The sequence below is a fragment of the Vitis vinifera genome, chromosome 10 (genome assembly GCF_030704535.1).
Source record: "Vitis vinifera cultivar Pinot Noir 40024 chromosome 10, ASM3070453v1".
Classification (NCBI taxonomy): domain Eukaryota; kingdom Viridiplantae; phylum Streptophyta; class Magnoliopsida; order Vitales; family Vitaceae; genus Vitis; species Vitis vinifera.
The window spans coordinates 1,065,633-1,079,191 of record NC_081814.1 but is presented as its reverse complement, the minus strand read 5'-3'; the positions used below and the strand labels follow the sequence as shown (position 1 = coordinate 1,079,191).

The following is a 13,559-nucleotide window of genomic DNA, read 5'->3' as shown; positions in this document are numbered from 1 at the left end:
TGACTAGCAGAGTCTCAGTATTAGCTAGGTTAACAAAGTTCTTCCATCACCACTCTAGAGGAATATATAAACACACAATCATGTGAGATACAAAAGGTACAATGAAAACCTCTAATTTCTTAGATTGCTACCTACTCTAAAAGGTTGATGGAGTAGGGTTATAAGGACACAATACATCCCTGGTATACCCAAGTAAGCTGAACATGAGAGTCTAAGCAAAAGTTCTTTAGGAGGGTGCATTTTCTTTAACTGGTTCTCTAGAAGATGCAAATGGAGGCCAAAAGCTTTCAAAATTATCTACACTTCTTTCCTCCAAAAGGCGATACCATTGGTATAGAATTAGTAGTTCAAAAGTAGAATCCTCCCAATTCCCCTCCTGGGACCAGTTCTCCTTTTGCTTTGTATCTATTTCTTGAATACTATAATTCAATTCAATGATCCTTGTGCTCCACCAGGAAGGTTGGTTTTACCCCCTTTTCCCAACAAGAATAACCATGATTTTGGTGAAAGATTCCCTGTACCTTTCCCTCCCCACTACTATTAGGATCATGGTGTGAGCATCCTCCAAAAGTTATAGGAACGAACAGCAGAATCAAGACCTGCCAAGGCACAATACAATACAATACAATACAATTCAGTGCAACTTGTTCTGGTTTTCAGGTAGAATCCCCTGTTGTGATCCGAATCGGTATGCATTATATTCCCATATAATGGTCCTCCAGCTGACCCTTTCAAGGTCAAGTTCAGTTTCTTTTTCTTTCTTGATGCGACCTTGGCTTTTTATTGCCTGTGTACAAGATACTGAAACCACCTCTCTACTTGTTTATCATCAGGACTTATTATCTATGCCTCAGCAAGAATCCATCTCTTCAAAATTCATACATGTGAAGCTGATGTTTTATTTAATTGAAAACTAGTGGACATTCTATAGTGAAATGAAATTATTGTGATTGTGGCAAGGCTTATTGAACATTTTCTGCTGATTTGGTGCAAATTTGCAGTGGGCAGATCAATTGAATAGGATCCAAGAAGAGTCAAGCCAGATGGCCTTATCAGCTTGCTGGGTTTTGAGCTGCACAGAGACCGGGTTTAGGCCGGATCTGGGTTAACCCAGCACAACCAGTTTGTTGAACACAATGCCAAGGTCACTGGCCACTCTCTTATAACCAGGCCCTTGATGCATGGTCCTCGGACCAAGCTGAGCACCCATATTTCAAGCATGGTTTCTAGACTTAAAAGCTCAAACCTCCTGAATCAGATTGCAGTAAGGACTTGGGCTGATACTTAAAGTTCAAACTTCAAAATGGGCTTCTCCTTTTGAATCAAAAAAGGCAAAACAACAAAAAAGAATTGATCACCCTTTTTGTATGCATATAAATTTGTCAGATTCTTTCTTTACAAGATTGGTGTCTACTGATTTCAAAATTCAAATGGTGGTGCTTCCAGGAGAAGAAATGAGACCAAAAGAAAAAAAATGAAAAAATGAAAACAAGGAAAAAATAAAAAAAAGAAAAAGAAAAGAAAAAAAGCATAGGCAAATACCTGAAGGAAAGAAAGAACAGTTATGCTGCATTAACTTCAATACCAAAATAAAACTCCCTCTGAAACATTAAAAGAGCAAACTGTTAATTGAATCCTAGCAAATTAATAACTAATATTTGAAACATATGTATTTATTATTGATTTTTCAAATTAAAGTTACATAATTTTTAAAAATAATGGAAGGAAAACTCTACAATTACTTGGAATTTAAAATGGAAATGAAATTGAATCCATTAAAGTTCAACAGAAAACTGAACAGATCCAACCTCTACATGGAACTGTTACTGTTCCTTTATTTGTTTTTCTTTCCAGTAAATTTAAGTTTATGGGAAACGTTTGTTGAAGGACGGTTCAGTATTTTGGAATATTAAGAGAGGGCGGTTGGTGGGTCTGCACTCTTCTCACTCCAATGCAGGGGAGGTGAGAGAGGGACAAGGATTGAGTGGGAGAGAACGTAAAAATTTGATCTTTGGTGGTGAAATTTCCAAATTTGTTTCTGGGTTTTGCAGATTGGTGTCTCTGAATTGTTGGATTTTTTTTGGGAGTATAAGGTTAGTGAGAGGGAACAAGACCAAAAATGTATTTGAAAAACAGGGGAGGAACAGAGTATCCTTCTAAGAGTGTTGTATCTCGGAATTTGGCGCTTTTGCTTTGCTTGAGCAGCTTCTGTGCTGGCATGTTCTTCACCAACAGGTATTTCTTTAATGGGTCTCTGTTTCTTCTTTGAATTTGGAACTTTTCCTTTTATTTGTGCTCCTGTTTGGTTGGTGAGAAAATGCTGGGAGAAAAACAATGAACTTAGAATTTTTGTACATTGGGTTCTTCCTTATTTGGAGCCTGGGATCAAGACCTTGATTCGACTGAGCTTAGTTGAATTATTTGGCTTAGCATAAAACATAAATTCAAAATTCTATTTCTCTTCCTTTTTCCCCACTTTTCTCGGGAACCAAATGGATGGTGATGGTTGTTCTTCTTGTGGGGGGCTTTTGGTTTGCTTCAATGCATTTTTCCCATATGTGTATGAATAGGTGCCTTTTTCCGAGAAAAAGTAATCCACGGTTTACTTAGAAACTATCTTTTACATCTGGATATTAATGGGTGTTGAATGAGATTCTAAAAAATTGGTTGATAATTGTGTTTGTGAATTGGGGTCATTGATTGGTAGTGATTCTTGTTTGAAGTGGTCCTGGATCCAAATATTATGAGTATATTTGAATTTTGTTGTGCTTTTCCATGTGGTTTTCTGAATTTGGATATCTTAGACTAGGGCCAACTTCAATCCTTTTGCACTTTCTTTCCTGTTTACATTCAGTCATCAAAATTTGGATTTCTTTATGCATGTGCCTCACATTGTTCCATTTGGGGAAAGATGATTTTTCTTGATTTGTTTTATTTATTTATGGTTTCACCTTCCTCATATCTCTCTTGGAAGGGGAGATTTCTGTGTATGCTGTGCTTGGCAATCTGTGGCTTATCTTCATTATGTTGAAAGAAAACTTGTTTATCTCGAAATATTTTTCTTATATTGCAATTTTTATGGGTTGGGAAATGGTCGTGTGGGTGTGGCTGGTGTTAGTATATTCCTTTCCATATTAATCAAGAACTGTTGGTTTTAGGATGTGGGCAGCGTTTGAAGCTAAAGACACAGAGAGGATGACTGGAATTAAAGATGAAAGAATTAAATTAGCTTCTGAGGGTTGTACTCCAAAACTAGCAAGTGTATGTATCCAAATATTTCACTTTCATTCTAGTCTCATTTTACACAGGGTCAAATTCATGGAAGAATGTTCTTCAGTTACTGTTAACACAAATTTTGCTGGCTTATTTAGTGTGCATATCATTTGAAATCTTTTAAGGGCATATTTGGTGTAGATATCTTCTGTTATTCTTCATTGGCAGTCTTTACATTATTAATCATATTGTGCCTTGTTAGTTTGGCTTCTTTTGGTTTATATATGAAACCCAAGGGCAGTTCCATCCAAAATATTTGTATTTTAATTCATGATTACAAATAGTATTTGCTTGGGATAATAATGCCCGGTATCCCAGGTGTATTCTTTCCTAAAAAAGTATTCAGGGTGAAAGCATAGTGCTTGGGAATTCCGTTTTAGGTATCAGCTTCTTTATAACTCTGAGGTGGTCTTTAGCTCATCTGAAAAGCACTTATTTTGCCTCTCTGCTAAAGCTTAAAAATGGCTTCTTGATACTTTTCCAATGATAACTGCTGTAGTGATATACAAGAAAAATTTCTTTGTAAATGTGATTTCATGACCACCAACAAGATTGTCTGTTTAGCTCTGGTGGCTTCTAGTTATTTTTCATTCAAACTCATAGTTAGATATTTGCCTTGATTGTTTTAGGTAATATTGACATGTTTATTATAATTTTTCATCAATCTTTTTGCCTCACTCAGAAGGTGATAAGGCACAAATCCAACAACATTCTGGGGGAAGTTTCAAAGACCCATCATGCTGTCCAGTAAGCGAAAAATCAATGCTTGTTTTCTCTGGATTTCTCCTATATTAGGAATTTGCCTATCTGGTAATCTGAGCCGAAAGTTTATTGCCATATATGGAATGCAGAACACTAGATAAAACAATTTCAAATCTGGAGATGGAATTAGCTGCTGCAAGGGCAGCTCAAGAGTCTGTATTGAATGATTCTCTCATATCAGAAGACCACAATGTCGCTGAATCAACAAAGAAAAGAAAATATTTAATGGTTATAGGAATCAATACAGCTTTTAGTAGCCGGAAACGAAGAGATTCAGTTCGTGCAACTTGGATGCCACAAGGTGCATAAACTGGCCTCATACTTGTTTTTCAACTTTTTGTTGCCTGTCTTATGCTATTTTTGTTGATTATTTTACTGTGGAAAAAATAACTAGGTGAGAAGAGAAAGAAACTGGAAGAAGAAAAGGGCATTGTCATACGCTTTGTTATTGGTCACAGGTGGGATTTAATATTCCCTTCTTCAATGCTATGTTATTTAAGGACATACACATTCTGAATTTATTTTAACATGCTCAGCTATGCCATTTCCTCTAATGTTTGCTTATGCATTTTGCTGTCTTCACATAGAATATTAATGTCCGATATTCTATAATTGAGGTTTAGAATTTAGGTCTAGTATAAAGAAAAAGGAGTAATTATTAACACAGTGATGAAATGGTAAATTTAGGACTTTAGTGACTATGAGAAAGAATACACAGAGCACTTATATTTTATTTGAACAAAAATTTCTGCTACTCTAAAAGAATTACTTTTGCCTTCATTTTCAGTTATATCTAGATGGCCACTAAATGATGTTGCCTTGAGTAAAAGATGGAAGTGAGGCATTGTTAAAACAAGTTTTGGAAAGCTTAAGATAACCTTTGAAAACATATGTGACCCAAGGGTGGAATCCAAATACTCACAGATTTTGTATAGGTTTTTGTTAAAAGCACGGCTTCCATGTTAACGTTGTTAGAATGCTGGAAATGCTTGTGGTTTGACTATTCTTCAATAAGGTGTTTTATGGGGTCCAAACTTTCTACCATTTTGTCATATCAAGTTTTCTCGGAGAACTTGCCTAAATTTTCATGCAGATTGAGTAAGTCAGCATGAGGTTATTTAATCTGCATCTTTTATCGATGGTTATTTAAGTAGCTATGCACCAATACATGCTGACACGGTGAAAAAACCAGTATCACTGTATGTCATCTGACTGGACGGGATCCTCTTGCATGATTAGCAGAAGATCTAGTCAGGTTTTTTGGGTGTCACACTTAACTCTATTTTCTATGACCACCCTCATGAATTGAGCCTCAAACACTTGCGATTTGATGAATATGTTCACTCAATTATTATAGTTGTTTGTAAGTTCTTGGGATTTGCAATGTGGATTTGGTGAATATGATGAATTTTGTCAACTGGCCTTTTGTCACTAGTTCGACATCTGGTGGTATTCTTGATAAAGCTATTGAAGCAGAGGAAAGAATGCATGGAGACTTCTTGAGACTGGTAATGCTGTTGTCTTGTTCCTTTATGTATGCTTTTCACACTTTACTGGATGAAACACAGATATTTTCTTAAAATTCAAAATGAGGGATTTAATGGGTCTCCATTTGTTTTTCTACATTTCATGTGAGTAGGATCATGTTGAGGGCTACCTGGAATTGTCAGGCAAGACAAAGACATATTTTTCTACTGCTGTTGCTTTGTGGGATGCGGATTTCTATGTCAAAGTTGATGACGATGTTCATGTAAATATAGGTAAAGGTGTTCTGCCCCTTTCCTACATTTTATCCTTCATCTTGTATATTGTAATCGGTAGATGTTGGGAACTTTTAATGTCATATTCAAGAAAAAGATTAAAAAGGAAATTCGAGACAAATATCTGTGATTTCATTGTTATAATCATAGTTCTTAAATGTGCAGAGAGAAAATAAATAAGGAAAATTAGAAAAATATTATAAAAAAATGAAAACATTACTTAAATTTGTGCACACAACTTCAAACTATTGAAGGGCATATTGAATATATATATTTTTAAAACTTATGGATTTTTCAAGAAAACATGAAATGCAAGCATGGTGGCATACTTAAAAATAATAATAATAATAAAAATAAATAAAAAATAAAAAAATCCAATAGTGAAAACTTGTGAAAATTTGGTAGAAAGGATGATTATGGAACATAATGATGAAGGTTTTGAAATTGTTTCTGAAATTAAAATAACTCGTAATAGTAATGAAAGGCTAAACAATTTCCAGTAGTTAATTGCTGGCACCATTGCCTATGCACAAATGTGTTATGTGGTGGTGTAATCCAACCATTCAACATTTGCATAAGTGCATATATGTGAGTGCTGAGTGTGAAAATAATTTTATGGGTCCACACGTGGAGAGTTGCATTGTTATATTGATTATGACAACCATAAAATTCGTTTTTAACATGATGCCTCCCAAGATCATATGTGGTAGGTATTATGAATGTTAGCTTGTGCTAGCTCATCTATTTGACTTATGGTGACTAGTGAAATTAAGATGATATGTGAAAACATCAATTTAGAGGAAAGCCTGATAATGCTTCCACATCTTTTTGTCTTTCTTTCTTTCTTTTTATTTTTTTTCTTTTTCCTTTTTTGATAAGTAGCTTTTTTCTTTTTAATATTTTTGTCCCTATTGGAATTTGAACTTGGAACCTTCTACATCCCTACCCTAACCCCTTGCCACCTTGAGCCAGGCCTCAAGGGCGGAATGCTGTTCCACATGTCCAAGCTTTAAGTATTGCATGTAACAATTTATTGCTCCTCTGAATGGGTTTTAGCCTGAAATTGCAGTGAACGGATGAGAGTTATTTTTGCTGCGTACAGTATTTCCATTCTGTCTTATTGGAGTCTGCTTTGAATTTACCTCAGGAACACTTGCAATGACTTTGGCTCAATATCGGTTGCAACCTCGGGTGTATATAGGCTGCATGAAGTCGGGTCCTGTCCTTGCTCAGAAGTAAGAAGATTGTCAGATTTTTCAATCATCTAAGGGTTGAGGAATCAATTATATTTGGCTTCTAAATATTAATTTAATGAAACAGGGGAGTCAAATACCATGAACCAGAGTATTGGAAATTTGGCGAGGAGGGAAACAAGTATTTCCGTCATGCTACAGGACAACTATATGCTATTTCAAAAAATTTGGCTACTTATATATCAATCAACCGGTAAGTTCCTACTGTCCTTGCGCAAAATGTTTGATGAAACCTTAAGCCTGTAATGATTGAATGAAAATTGTTGAATAGCAACTAAAATCATATTTCCTTCCCATGCTGTATGTTTACTTCTTGACTTGGAAGAGGCTGCAGACCACTTAATAGCCCAATTTCTAACATGATTATGATGAACATGGCTAATATTGTTGCTTAAAATGACCTTTCAACCTTTACTTGTGGTGGTGATTTTGCCTTCCATCATTCCAGGCATGTGCTGCATAAGTACGCCAATGAAGATGTTTCACTGGGATCTTGGTTTATTGGATTAGACGTGGAGCATATAGATGACCGGAGACTATGTTGTGGCACCCCACCTGGTAAAATTTATAATTACTATTATTGTTATTATACCATGTTCTTTTTTACCTTATATGAAGTATCTTCATCAAAAGCATTTAGTCTTATATTGGGTAACAAATTAAATGTTTCAATTCATATAAACATATATGGTCATTTTTCATGACTCTAGGATTACAGAGTCTGTATGCTATATTAGTGTTTTCAAACCCATATTCACATGGCAGTTAACTGTAAAACCTTTCATCCAGATAGATCAGGTTGTGGATTTTTGGAGTACCCAAAGAAGCATTATTGGATGAAAAATATTAGTAAATATCGAAATATTTGTGGATAGTCCTAAATTTTGTTGCATTACACAACTCCTATTATCTTAAATAGTTATTGGGCTGGCCAGGTCCTAAAATACTGTTATGAGCATCCAACTTGGGTAGGATTCACTCCATATTAGGAGACTCTGTACTTCAAATTCCTAAATATGTTGCCTAGTTTGAAAAACAATTATGCTATACCTGAGCATTGAGGTTAATGCCTAGTTTCTTTTATGGTACCAAGCTACCAATTTACCAATCTGATAATTTGTACTTTCTGTGTGGATATGTTATTTGTATCTGTTCTTTTCCTTTTCCTTGTTGGAAGTGAAAATTCTTAGTGATATGTCTTAGTTGAAGAAGAAAAGAAATAAAATATATACCTATAAAAAAAAAGAATAAATCATGTGTTTCATTGTCTTGCTCCCCTAGTTCATGAACATGGATGTGAAGTTGCAACCTACCACTTGGTTTAGTCCATAGTCCTTAATAATACTGATGGATAATCAGTCTACCATAGGCCATGGACCTCTGTTAATATTTGGCCCTTCCAGTTGATGGAAATTTAGTTTTGCTCAGGTAAGTCTGATCACCATATCAGTAAATGTGTGGTGCTATCAGTAACATGCTGTCCGGTGCTGGCTCTGCCACCTATTTCTCCAGAAGAATTGGATTAAAAGAAAAAAATAAAAGAAAAGAAGAAGAGGAAGGAAAAAGAAAGAAAAGAAAAAATTGAATGAAAATGCTGCTCATAAGGGAGCACTTTAAAATTGAGGATGTTACTTGTTAATGCAGATTGCGAGTGGAAGGCTGAGGCAGGCAACGTATGTGTTGCTTCATTTGATTGGAGCTGCAGTGGTATTTGCAGATCTTCTGAGAGGATGAAGGATGTTCACCAGCGTTGTGGTGAGGGCAAGAATGCTTTGTGGAGTGCAGTTTTCTGAGAGACAAAACAGATGTCTGAACACAGGAAGGGCACTTCCTTCTGAGAGACCCGCAGATTCACAAAACAAGAAAGATATCCATGAGAAAGCAGACCCTTTTTACTTTTTTCCCTTTTGGAAACTTTGTATGTGCTCATAGTGTGTATTTAATACGCAAAATTTAGACTATAGTGAAAGAGGAAAGAAACCTTGCTTCTGGGGATCCATCTCCATTTTAGCTGAGGAGACCAACCCCCCAGAGCAGCCAACAGGAATGCAAGTGACTGTCACTACCCATTCTTTAAATGGTTGGGGGGACTATATTGTAAGTTGCCATGGCCATGATCTTTATAATAAAGTAGCAATCTTTGTAGGCTGCCTTTGCTGCCTTTTGCTTCATAAAACAATATATGTCAAATGGGCTTTACTGGGTTAATTCCCTGTTTGTTCTTTATTCTCTTCCTTCTTCATAATTGCAAGCGTTGATGTTCTTTTTCAATGAGTTCCTTGCTGCATCCTGAAGCTTCATTCAGCAAATCTGTTGTGTGAGAATTTCTCGTTGTAGTTCATTTACTGATAGAGTTCTAGAGCTTTCAAGTATTCATGATTGAATCAGAGCTTGTCTTATGGCTAAGCCCCAGTACCCCTTCCAAATCATGGAACCCTAGCATAATATCTCTATTTTTCATCAGCTGTATTAATCTCTGCTTACAGAGGTCTAATTTAGCAAGTCAGAACCTTCTGTTTCTCTGGGTCATATAAACAGGCCATGGCAGGTTTCTGCTCTAAACTCATTCATTATCAGACCTCCAAATACAACCCCAGTTGTAGAAGAGTCCGTTTGAATTGATTATGGCACTCAGGATCACCATCATGTCACTAATTTGACCATTTTCTTTCCTATAACCCCAGTTTGTCCATTTCATTTTCCCCCTTCTAAGGCCTTCACAAACAGAGTTTTCTGTATCTGGGTTTACAGACAATCTTCTGAGTTCTGATATGTGCTTCCCTCACAATGGTTTGTCCCTTTTTAATTTTTCCCCTTTTCAGGGCTTTACATCTAGAGTTTGTTCCATCCTGGATCCTCTTCTGAAGAAATAGGTTTTAGATTAAGGAATTGGTTAACCATGTAGTTATGAACTTATGATATCACCAACCTAAAATAATTTGAATGTATTATGTGGAAGTGTGGCTTGTGTCTTCTGAAACACAACTCCACTAATGAGAACAAGAGGATCGGAATCTGATCACCTACCCTACCAATCTCTCTTTGCCAAAAAAGTGGTGGATCTTTACTTACAAGTAAAACCAGTACAAAAAAGTTTGTTTTTTTGTTCTATTCCATCCTCATCATCTATCAAATCTGAGTCTTTCATTTCAAACCTTGGTGGGTCCTGCAAGAAAATATGGCTTCTGCTTGATGATACCCTAGTGGGAAAAATGGCAAGAATGTGTTAGGTTCATGAACAGTCATCATGCATGCATTTAAGCAATGGCACACTCGAACCTGCAGGGAAGAGAACTCAACAACATCTATGACTTAACATGACTTTTCCGAACTGATCTCACAGCTAAATTATACTGACAGTCTACTTGAAAGAGAAGCTTACACTAATTCAATGTTGTAATTGCTGCTGCTGCAACACGCTAGTGAAAGTTTGAGAGAAGTAGGACGTGATATTGGCACGGCTCAATCAAACAACAGAGTTCTTAACTTAGAACACAGCTTTCTAATTGAACCGTATCAATATCTCGTGTATCTATACCTGATTGTACACAACTTGTTGTTTGGAGGCGTGGAGAGGGCGCTTCCAAGATGCTTAGCAAGAAGTGAAGAAAATGGGATCGATGTGTCTGTTAGGAGAGGAGGAGATGTGAGCAGAAGGGATGTGGTCTTTGAAGAAGATGACATTGAATTCCTCAACAACCCAGCAATGAAAAGGATAGTATATTTATTTGAAAGCTTAGAGACAAAGGAAAAGCTCTTTCTGAGTCTGAGCCAAGCCTGAAGCAATCAATTTTTGTATTTATGAAGTTGGGGATACCATATGCTATGGTGTGGTGCCATATCCCATTTGAATTTGAAAAACTTAAGAAGCAAGTCTGGGGTTGAAGTTAAGGAAAGTGTTTTTGGAAAAGGTTTTTGGTTTACAAAATAGTACAGAACAATTTTAAAAAACAAAAGTCTATTTGAAAATCTGAAATACTTTTAACTTATTTTTTATATTTTTAAATATGTTTTAAAAATAATTTTTATATGTAGTTTTTTTATTTTTAATCATTCTTTATATTTTTATAATTATTTTTTAAAAGAACCCTTAATAAATAAGTGAAAATAATTAAAAAATATTTTCTGAAAATACTTTGTTTTAATGTTTAATAATTACTAAATGTGATTTCCCATTTTTTATTCTGAAAAATAAAAAACCATTTTTGAAAGCAATTTTCAAATAGAATCCCATTTTTTTTCATGTGGCGCATATTCTACCAAACAAAACATGGATGTGTACCTGGTTTGAAAAAGCTTAAAACCCACACAAAACCCTACTTCTTTCCCTCCCTCAAAGGGCAATTTCCCTTGTATCATGGGGTATTTTCATGTAATATCCAAACTCAGGCCTTGTGATACAATGGTCATGTCCTTACTCTAGTCTCTACCTTATTGTTCATGGTTCATATCCAGGATTGGACTCATTATCATTGAATTTATGACAAGATCAGGATGGTTGAAAGTCTTCATTAGCCTGATCTAATGCCCATTATTTTTAAATTAGTACTACATTTTGTCTGCATGGTGTCTTGTTGATCAGAAAATCTTAACACTACTAGGAATCGATGTTTGATCCTCATTGATTTGATCATAAAACATAAAGATTAGGCAGGTAGCCCTCCATTGCAGAGGCACCTCTATCCTTGATTTGTGAATGAAGCTCTCACTCAATTCAATTACCAATTTGAGGAGGGTGCCTGGCCTGATGGGTCATGCCCATGGTGGAGGAGCTGCATATAGCTAGCTAGCATTGCTCTCTGGTATGAAAATTGGGAGAGATGATGTTCTAAAACCTGAAGAAAATTTATGGGTACATGGAGGCCACAAATCCATGGATGGAACCATGGATGCTATGGGTTTGTTTGTTAAAATAGTTTTATGCTCTCAAGAACATAAAATAGGAAAATAAGTTTAGCAATTGAAAAATAGATTTTTATTCTTAAAAATAAAAAATAGAGTGTTTTCAGGTAATATTTTTTAATTACTTTAATTTATTTTCACTTGTTTCTCCAAATCATTTTTAAAAAATAATTATATAAATATAGAAAATAATTAAAAATACAACAATACTACATATATAAGTTGTTTTTAAAACATATTAAAAATGTTTTTAGTTCTCAAAATTTGTTTTACAAATACCAAAGTTATACTGTTTTTTAAAACTATTTTCGAAAATAATTAACAATAATTCTTAAAAAAAATGGCTCAATCATCACCATTGTACATTCACAGTGACACAGTCTGTCTGACCCATGTCTATGGAGCCAAATTGAGGCATGTTGCATGCCCTATAAGTGAAAGTGATCCTAGGGATGGCAACGGGGCGGGTTCGGGGCGGGGCGCCCCCCTCCCAACCCCGCCCCGTTTATTTAAAGCAATTCTCATCCCCGTCCCATTTAAAAAACTAAACGGGGCGGGGCGGGACGGGGTGGGCGGGTATGCTACATTCCCATACCCGCCCCGTTTAACTTTTTATTTAATTTTAATTTAATTTTAATTTTAAATTACTTTTAAAATTTTTAATTATATTAAAATAAATATATTTTATAAATAATTAAATTATTATATTTTTTATAACTTATTTTATTAAAAATAATTTATTATTATCTATATATTACAAATAATAAAATAAAAATTAAATTAAATTAATTTTAAATTTTAAATTAAATTAAATTTAAATTTTAATTTTATATATAATCGGGGCGGGGTGGGGCAGAGCAATACCCGAACCCGCCCCGGGTTTCAAAAAAAATTCCAAACCCGTCCCTTACCGTTTAGGAAAATAATATCCCACCCCATTAGGGGAGGGGCGGGACGGGCCCCGAAATGACCCCTCACCATTGCCATCCCTAATCCATGGTTGCAGAAAAAATAAGCCGTGGAGCAATATGGTATTGAAAGTGAGAGATGGACGGCAGATGATGCATAATGAATAAGAGTAGAGTTGCCCACTCATTATTAACTGAGGGCCCAAGCATTTGAAACAAAGGGTTTACTTTTAAGTACAAACTCAAAATTCAACATAGAGGGGAAACAAAAAATCAATGAAGATGTGACACTGAGTTGTCTAGAGACTATGGCTCATGAAGATCTTTGGAAAGACTTAGTCAACTTTGATTAATTTGCCTAAGCTTTATACTATCAATGAGCTTAAAAAACTTAGGTTTATAATGCATGATCAAAGATAATCTTCATTAACATATAATATTAATTACCGCATTATCTCATCTACAACCTTTAAAAATTGGAGTTTCAAAATCATATTGAGAAGGAAAAAACCTGTTAACCATCATAATATATGTGTAGCAGACTTCTCTTAATCATGTAAATATATTTTAAAAATATGGTAAGAATCATTGAACGTATGAATGATAATATCATATACAGAAAAAATAAATTATTACAAATGATATTACAGTCGATCATCAATTTCAATGTCTGATTCTTCCTAACTATATAATTGCTTATC

At 35.2% G+C, this 13,559-nt stretch overlaps 1 protein-coding gene and 1 non-coding gene across 2 annotated transcripts; one reads left to right on the top strand and one right to left on the bottom strand.

Annotated features, from left to right (window-relative positions):
- The first annotated feature begins 1,739 nt into the window (after positions 1-1,739).
- Positions 1,740-9,282, top strand: LOC100259024 (probable beta-1,3-galactosyltransferase 2). The gene is made up of 11 exons (XM_010657088.3): positions 1,740-2,235; positions 3,159-3,261; positions 3,956-4,020; positions 4,125-4,336; positions 4,430-4,493; positions 5,471-5,543; positions 5,675-5,795; positions 6,943-7,030; positions 7,116-7,241; positions 7,497-7,606; positions 8,693-9,282. Exons 1-11 carry the CDS (start codon positions 2,120-2,122, stop codon positions 8,839-8,841), a joined length of 1,227 nt encoding a protein of 408 aa, XP_010655390.1. The 5' UTR covers positions 1,740-2,119; the 3' UTR covers positions 8,842-9,282.
- Positions 9,283-10,483: 1,201 nt separating this feature from the next.
- Positions 10,484-10,583, bottom strand: MIR171D (microRNA MIR171d). The gene has a single exon (NR_127785.1). It is a non-coding gene; the product is annotated as a microRNA MIR171d (primary transcript).
- Between the last annotated feature and the right edge of the window lie 2,976 nt (positions 10,584-13,559).

What these genes read in the sequence shown, in the direction of transcription:
- LOC100259024 (XM_010657088.3), top strand. Translation starts at nt 2,120, where the DNA reads ATGTATTTGAAAAACAGGGGAGGAACAGAGTATCCTTCTAAGAGTGTT. An exon ending in GGTCCTGTCCTTGCTCAGAA is followed by an intron (nt 7,031 to 7,115) that starts GTAAGAAGATTG and finishes TTAATGAAACAG; the next exon opens with GGGAGTCAAATACCATGAAC. An exon ending in ATGTTGTGGCACCCCACCTG is followed by an intron (nt 7,607 to 8,692) that starts GTAAAATTTATA and finishes TTGTTAATGCAG; the next exon opens with ATTGCGAGTGGAAGGCTGAG.